The sequence below is a fragment of the Cebus imitator genome, unplaced genomic scaffold, assembly GCF_001604975.1.
Source record: "Cebus imitator isolate Cc_AM_T3 unplaced genomic scaffold, Cebus_imitator-1.0 Scaffold85, whole genome shotgun sequence".
NCBI lineage: Eukaryota > Metazoa > Chordata > Mammalia > Primates > Cebidae > Cebus > Cebus imitator.
Genome location: NW_016107400.1, coordinates 687926 through 696685, shown reverse-complemented (window position 1 = coordinate 696685; position 8760 = coordinate 687926). Strand labels below are relative to the sequence as shown.

The 8760-nt window shown below is 44.6% G+C and overlaps 1 protein-coding gene across 1 annotated transcript in view; it reads right to left on the bottom strand.

The window, feature by feature from the left end:
* Positions 1-8760, bottom strand: part of RFFL (ring finger and FYVE like domain containing E3 ubiquitin protein ligase) — an 87328-nt gene continuing 78568 nt past the window's right edge. The window contains exons 5-7 of the mRNA XM_017534231.2: positions 7816-8026; positions 5793-5816; positions 1-3231 (exon numbers count right to left, since the gene is read on the bottom strand). Coding sequence (XP_017389720.1) covers positions 3050-3231; positions 5793-5816; positions 7816-8026 — 417 coding nt within the window. The 3' untranslated portion in view covers positions 1-3049. The remainder of the gene's footprint in view (positions 3232-5792; positions 5817-7815; positions 8027-8760) is intronic.

Sequence of the window (8760 nt, the reverse complement as noted above, 5' to 3'; positions counted from 1 at the left end):
AAGTAGAGACGGGGTCTCACTACATTGCCCAGGCTGGTCTCAAACTCCTGAGCTCAAGCAATCTTTCCACCTTGGCCTCCTACTAAAGTGTTGAGATTATAGCATGTGCCACTGTCAGGCTCTTTTGTCAGTCCATCAACCTCTGATATCCTCACACCAGACAGGACAGGGATCTGTACTGAATCTTTATTACAAAATTATAAAGCAGAGCTCTGTAACAAAATAATACACATTTGGGTTTGCTTTAACCTCCAAGTAAGTCTGAGAAATCTTAATATAAGCCACTTGAAGTAATAATTCACATCCAAGAGATTTCCACGAATTTATACAATGTATATTGAGCACTAGTTCCTGTACAGCTTATTCTGATTAGTTTGGATCCAACTATTCCAAGGTATTGTGAACCAGTCAGCTGTCTTTTGAAACAAGTCTTAACTGAAATCTCAGAGCAATCACAGCAAAAGCCACGGAATAATTGTAAAAATTAGATGTTTCCATGATAATTAAAACCAAGGATCCATGAAGGGCAGGAGGGAGGATTTAAAGATTTTAAAAAATCAAATTTTAGACCTTGGTTAAATATTAACTGGAATGGGATCCTGGAACTCCCAACTTTAAATTGGTGTAATAAAAATGATACCAAAAAAAAATCAGAGTGGTTTGACACCTTTTTTCCTAAATGGAAACCTTCACCAAAATGGGATAAAAGATTTAAAGGCAAGTTCTTTCTCCAAAATGAGTAAATGACCTCAGTTTTAATTCTTACTGAGGTACTTAATTAGCTATCAGTATATTATTTTCGGTTTGTGTCTAGGAGGGAAACTGAGGAGGGGGTAAGGCTTCAGCAGAGAAAGCAGGTTGTAAATAGCCAGCTTCTGCCTTTAAGTTGCTACTAGATTTTAGCTGAATAGCACATACATAGACCTGTTTCACAGAGAAATTGAGTAGCTGAATGAATTATCCTTTGCTAAATTGGTAGGCATTGTAAACTATAGTATTTACTGCCCATGAGAAAAGTGAAAAGGGATGTCTTCATGAGCAAATCTGATTCCCCTAACTCCTACAAAGGCTGTGGTTCAGAATCAAATCATCCAGGACTTTGTATGATGTTGAAGTAAGTGACCAAGTGTTCAGTTAACAACTAGTTTATGCAGTTACTTCACTCCTCCAAAGGGGTTTAGCAGTTGATGACAGAAGGAAAGCATAAATGTGTCTGTACTAATGTAATAAGTCCCTTTAGAGGTTTCCCTCTGCTATCTAGAATCATGATTGGTTCTAGTCTTAGATTTTTCAGCTGCATGGGAGGGGTAAGGGGTGGGGGCTGTCTGCCAGTGTGTTCAGGGTTTGCATAGTTCATCCATTGGTAATGAAAAAACACTCTGCTCTCCTGATAATGTGTTCTGTGCTTGGTCACACTTCTTCAGCACACTCTTAAGCCCTCCAGCTCCTCTAGGGATATAAAGACTGTGAGGGCCCAAAAACACCACCTACTCATTGTATGGTCCTTTCTAAAGAGCCTAAAAAATGCATTCTCCTGCTGGGCATGGTGGCTTATGCCTATAATCCCAGCCAGCACTTTGGGAGGCTGAGGCGGGCAGATCACATGGTCAGGAGTTTGAGACTACCCTGGTCAACATAATGAAACCCCATCTCTACTAAAAATACAAAAATTAGCCAGGCATCACCAGTGGCGGGCACCTGTAATCCCAGCTACTCGGGAGGCTGAGGCACGAAAATCGCTTGAACCTAGGAGGTGGAGGTTGCAGTGAGCCAAGACCATGCCATTGCACTCCAGTCTGGGTGACAATGAGACTCTGTCTCAAAAAAAGAAAAAAAAAAATGCTTTCCTCCCGACCTGCCCCCATAAATCAGTGGGCTAGGAAAGGAAATGAAAGTAGGGTCTCCTCACTCCCCACCAACCTGGGAAATAAAGACTTGGACTGTTGGCTCACAACAGAATCCAGTCTCATTCAGTACCTGCTGGAAGCTCTGAGGTACTCTGTCTTAAATGTTTGCTCTCCAGGAACTTCAAGAGAAGTCTGGCCAGAGAAGAGCACAGGCTCTTTGTCTAAGTCTGTTTCTTCAATGAGACCAAATTTAAAACTACCATGGGTAAGGGATAGATTTCATTTTCAGGGGAAAGTGGTTTAAGACTTCTGCTAGTTGGGAAAAGGCTCAAAAACCAAGCCGAAGTTAAGCAGAAGGCCACTGCCTCCACCCACTGCTTCCCCTTTCTCCATAAACTAAGGATGGTGCAAATCAGGTCCCAAGAGAAGCAGCAAGAGAGATTATCCACACACCGTCTCTTGCAGACAGAAACTGGAATTTCCCAGCAGTTTGGGAGCCTGATGTTTTGTTGGCTCCCAGGGTCAGATAAGGAGACCAACAGCTTCCAATCCCAGCATTTAAGGAAGCAGCTCTTAACAATTTGGAAAGTTTTCTATAGCATTTGTGCTTCATTTCTCACCAGAGATAAGTTTACTGGTCTAAATTCTGTCCTAAGGACCACTATTGGTCTGGTAAACTAACATTTTTGTTCCAGAGAAACAAATGGATTTTAGGCAATGTAGCAAGAGACTTTAGCAAAGATAATTAAAGCACAGAAAGCTGGAGAGACTAGAAATTTAAATCCAAATGTGCTAAGGAGGAGGACTTCTGATTGATGAAACACATAGGCAAGCATCTCCAGGGGATGGGTTGGGTACAGGAGGAGGGGTGAAACTGTTCAGGTTCAGGGAGGAAGACAGGATCCAGGTTCTGTTAAGTTCTCTGTTCATTAGTTACCATAATCACTCCAAGATCACTAAATCAAGAACATACCCATGTGATTTGTACAAATTCCCACTGGCCTCGGGCTTTACCAGCCAAGAGGTACACCCCTGTGGTAAGACAGGCACTCACAGGGGTGACATGGCATCTTGCTTGCCCTGGTCTTGGGAACACTGCAATATTTCTTCTACTAGCTTGCCCTTCTGCAAGCTGGCCAACCCTGAGCCCAGACACCCCAGGCTATTTCCCTGTAAGGCACTGAAGAAACCAATGCAAGCCTTCAGGACCGGAAGACATGCACAGCTCGGATTACATACTGCCGGCAGATGGGGCATTCATTCATGCGCTTGCCACACTTGGTACAGGTTACCATATGGCCACACTCCAGCAGAACACAGTCAATGGGTGAGTCCATGCAGATCTTACACAGGTTCTCCTCCAAGCCTGGTGGTACTGTTCCTCCTGTACAAACAGGGCAGAAGAAAAAGGGCAGAGGAGTGAGGAGAATGTCTAAGTGTATAGGGGTAACTGGGGGAGGGAGGTGGGAGATAACAGGTACATTGTGAACAAACTCCTAGTGCACATGCTTCCCTCAAATAGAGCTCCTCCAAGGAAACAGTTCCTCAATAACCAACTCTGGTTACTTGTTTAATCCACACCTTCTCTCCTCCAACAGGTATAGATTTGAAAAGTATAGTACTTCTGGATCAGCACCATCCCAGAACATGAGAACTAAGCCAAAGTTCTCAAAACTTAAATTATTTTCAGACCGTTGAGGCTGTAATATAGTGATTGGGTGAGTGGCACTTAGAGACTCATTATCCCCTGAGGCAGAACATACTAAAAAGATAAAACTGGTTCAGAAAAGCTTAGATAGAAATGGAACTGTGATGAATGTTTCACTAAGGATCACAAGCCTTATCTATAAACATATCCTCCATTTAATAAAGTCAAGGATCATGGGGGAGCCCTCTGCTATCTCACAAACTACTCCCAGGCTTCCTGAGGAAACTTCCTGGTGGAGAAGCTTGCAGAGATTATTGCTCCTTCTTTCTTTCCACCCCCACAGAACTTCTGTATACCCCCATGACTGCTTATAACATTGGACTAAAATTTTGAGTTTGCCTACTTACTCCCCCAGTAGACTATGAGCTCTTTAATTCAACATATTCAATTTTTACAATTATATGCTTGGCATTCATTCCATGCTCTGAGGTTAGATATTCATCTTTGAAGCCCCCAAGGGCAGTCACATGGTATGTACTCGTTAAATGTCTGACGAATGAACATCTTCCCAAGGAAATGAAAACATCCCACATTTACTGAATGCTTACCATGTGCCAGGCAGGGTCCTGGAGCTTTGCATGTATTGACTCACTGAAGCCTCACAAAAACTATCAAGTAGGACCAGTAGGACCTCTGGTCACTCGCATTTTATAGATGAGGCCAACTGGGGTAAAAGAGTTAAGTGGCTTGCCCAAGGGCACATAGCTGCTAAGTTGAGGAGCGAGGATTCAAACTCAGACAGGCTGGCCCCACGGCTCCTGCTCTAGAATGGCCGTCTGCCTAAGTACCCTAAGAGCCAAAACTATCCAGACGGTATCAACTGCTGAGTGCATAGAGTTCTCAATAAATGTTAACTGGCTTGTGTCAGTAGCAGCATATAGTGGACATGACCAATATCCTAGTTGAGCTGACCCACAGAAAAAAATCATGTTCAAAAGCCCAGCCATCTCCAACATTTCTTAAATTGCACCCTGAAGTAGGTACCCGTAAAAAGGAACTGATCTCATACCAGTCACCTCTGTCATCTGGAGCTTAGCCACCCCATAGAGGAATTCTCCCTTATTGCATCTATACTTTCTCTTTTCTGGACTATTCAATAAGTCAAGAAATACTTCCCCCTAGGAGGTAGGCCGGATGTAAAAGGGAGTGAAACCTATTTGCCTTTTTTGAGGTGCTGTTGGCCCTAATGGGGAAGGTTTGCAGATTATACAAATATCTAAGATGAATGGGAATAATTTATAGATTTTTTCAATTATTCCCCCAGGAAAAACAATAAACACATGAACTCAGTTGTCAGCATTCTCCCAGGGAATCAGAAAAAGAAAGGAAAGCACAAAGTAGATCAGCCTAATCTTGGTACCAGGGGAGGATGGGGTAGATCTGGTTTTGGGGAATTGAGAAAAGCTCAACTGTTTTTTATGTCTGGTGAGAAGTCATCAGACATAAAACTCTGCCCATTCTGAGCAAAAGGCCATTTTACTAAATAACAAATTTGGGAAGTCTTCTGAAATAGTTTTAAAATGCTTTGCAGGCTGGTCCAATACTACTACTCTAAGAACATTCTCTCTTGGGAGGGAGTTCACAGCCGTATACCCTTGAGGCTTTTGAAAATGCATAGGATATTTTAGCATGTTCTCACAGAGGGTCAGGAGTTCTGTAATGTGTTCTGGAAGTACCTGAAGGCCCAGTGGTGGTCTTTGGTGAATGGTGGCCAAGGTGAGCTACATAGCTTGTGCCCAGAGAGTAAAGCATATATTAGCTCCAGAGTAGCTCTAACCATTACCAGCCCTGCACAAACAGGGCTGTCTCAGGTCACCACCCTTTCTTTTTGGTTAGTACCAGAAGCTGGTAAACACCCTGATTCCCCAGAAGATGCACACAGAGACCCTCCTTACCCAGACCAGAACTAACACACCAGGATTTTAAAAAATGAACTGAGTGTGATACATGCCACCCCTTCTCTGTTTCAGTGTGTTACAAATATTGGCTTCTGAGCTCTGGCAGTCCAGGGACATGCACATCAGTCCTAGGTATGCTCCACTCTGCTTCCTGCACAGGGAGCAGAGAGAATTTCTAAAGACAGTGAGAGGCCCCCTGTTCTCAGTGAATTTCCCACACATCCTCTCTGGAGGCTCAAATGCTCAGAATTCTTAGACTGCTAAAGGGATCGAGGTTGAAGGAGGGGAAGGAAGGACAAAAGAGCCTAACCCCATTCCCAAACAGAAACAACTACATACCATTTTGGTCTTCAGCACCACCGACTGAAAGGAAAGAGAAGGATGTCTGAATAAGTGATGGTACGATGGTACAAGCAAAGTCTCTTACTGCCCTGACATAATTTCTGAACTCTTACCACTCCCTGCTGGGACCAGTCTTGCCAAGAGCCTAGATGGACATCTGCCCTCTTCACTCACTACATGCTTAGAACTCACACAAAGCTCCTACTGGTGCATCTGGTCTGCTCTTTTTTCTTTTATTTTGAGAAGGAGCCCCACTCTTGCCCAGGATGGAGTGCAGTTACACGATCTTGGCTCAGTGCAACCTCTGCCTCCCCGATTCAAGCGATTCTCCTGCCTCAGACTCCCAAGTAGCTGGAGACTACAGGCACCCACCACTCCCGGCTAATTTCTTTTTCTTTTTGGTGGAGACAGGGTTTCACCATGTTGGCCAGGGCTGGTCTTGAACTCCTGATGTCAAGTGATCTGCCCACCTCAGCCTCCCAGAGTGCTGGGATTACAGGCGTGAGCCACCGCGCCTGGGCTGATTTACTTTTAGAAAAAGGTATTCCGGCCGGGCACGGTGGCTCAAGCCTGTAATCCCAGCACTTTGGGAGGCCGAGGCGGGTGGATCATGAGGTCAAGAGATCGAGGCCATCCTGGTCAACATGGTGAAACCCCGTCTCTACTAAAAATACAAAAAACATTAGCTGGGCATGGTGGCGCGTGCCTGTAATCCCAGCTACTCAGGAGGCTGAGGCAGGAGAATTGCCTGAACCCAGGAGGCGGAGGTTGCGGTGAGCCGNGCGTGCCTGTAATCCCAGCTACTCAGGAGGCTGAGGCAGGAGAATTGCCTGAACCCAGGAGGCGGAGGTTGCGGTGAGCCGAGATTGAGCCATTGCACTCCAGCCTGGCTAACAAGAGCGAAACTCCGTCTCAAAAAAAAAAAAAAGTATTCCACTGGTTGGCACAAACAAACTGCCAAGTAGGATACTGTATATGTGCAATATCCTTTTCTATTGCTTTTGAAGCTAGCATTAAAGTCAAGAAAGAATGAACAATCTAGCTGTTTCAGTCAGTCAGGGAGTCTGGACACAGTTCCCATGTGGAGTCATCTGTTCTGTTCCCTAGGTCCTGACAATTTGAGAGAAGACTCTTGAAATAATCCCAAAGGGAAAACAGACTCCACATCAGTAGGCCTCCATCTGTAATCAGGTGAATAGTCAGTCAGATGTCCTCTAACACTGATGAATTTGAGCTACTGGTAGAGGAGAGCCTGAAATTTGACTTCAACCACCATTACCATGCAAGGAATCAGTATGTTGCTCTGTGGGAAGTAAATCAGTTGGGGAGGGGAGGAAAGGATTCTGTGGTGAAATAATTTCAGGAAACACCAAGTTCAAAACAGCCAAAACATATTTCTCTTCTGCAGGACTTCTCTGCCTTTAATATAAAAATCTACCATAAATCAGCCACAAAGATACAGAATGAGGTGTTTTTCCCTAAACTCATTTAACCACAGACCCAGATATTTTCCTGGGCATCTCCTGAAAATGATACAGTAGAAAATGCTTTGGGAAATGAACAAAAAGAAAAGCCCAAGTGCAGATGGAACAGATATCTTCTCCTATTATGTATGTAGATTCACTTTCTGCCTCCCAAATCTTTAGAACAAGCATTCTTATTCTAAGGTAAGAAAACTTAAAAGGTGGTAGTTAGAGTATGGAGGGGATACCGTGTGGTAAGAAAGGCTATGGACTTAGACCAGAAAACTCTCAGTTAAAATCTGGGCTCCATAATAAAAGGGTGATGCTAATAATGCCTATTTCATAGGTTGCTCTAAGGAATAAATAGATATATGCAATGCCGAATCCAGTTTTGACATCAACCACAAATGACAGCTATCATTAGATGGTGCAAATAAGTAAGGTGCCTCCTTCTATGGCTAAAGTGTGGAAGCTGAGTCAGGTCAATGCCATCGTGCTTTGGAGTGACAGCAAACACTCCTGAGCTCTGTATAGCTACCACACAGACAACCACTCACCCAGGTGCTGGAGTCCCTTCTGATCCTTGTATAGCCGGGTCACTCTCTCCATCAGCTCCCACTTCTCACAGCAGCCCTTGTAGTTGACAAAGTTGCGAGCCAAGATCTCTTTCAGCTGCCGTACTGTGAGGCCTTCAATGTCCTCCAGGTCGGTCAGGTCAGACAGAGAGGCCCTTCGGCCTGGGATGAAACTGTCCTCTGAGTCAATGGACTGAAATGGCAAAGATGAGATCAATGTGCTCAGCTCTGACCTCCCCAAGCTCTTTCTCCAAGGACCCCAAAGCACTCACCACACCATAATTTTGGTGACTGACCTCATGAAGGGTAGGAACAGAGACAGGATGAGTACCTGGCATGGTGCTCTGCATTGCAAAATATACTAGAATCTCTTCCTGACCCATGATTCTGTGCTCAGGAGCAGACACAGACCAACCAATCAGTGTGATGCCACAGTAGATAGTATAGTAGGAGCACTGGTTTGAGTCATATGACCCTAATTTTGAATCCCCAACTCACCTGCTGGTTAATGCTAAATAATTACCAGCAAGTTGCTTACCACTCAGCCTGTTTGCCCCCCCATAAAGGAGAGAGAGCAGTAGGCGTCCTGTACATGAAACCCAGAACAGCGCTGGCCCTTCTCACCTAGAGACTTCTGTTTGCCCACAGGAGGCACATTTTCCTGGTAAGCACTCCTCTATACACAATACCTTGGCCACAGCTCCCTGGCCTCGATGTCTGTGCTCTGGACTGGCCTTGCCTGGCTAACTGTCTGACCTCCTTCCCTTGACAATGGCTACAGTGTGCTAGAAGCAGGAGAAAATAACAAGATTTTCTTTTCTTTTTTTTTTTTTTTTTGAGACGGAGTTTCGCTCTTGTTACCCAGGCTGGAGTGCAATGGCGCAATCTCGGCTCACTGCAACCTTCGCCTCCTGGGTTCAGGCAATT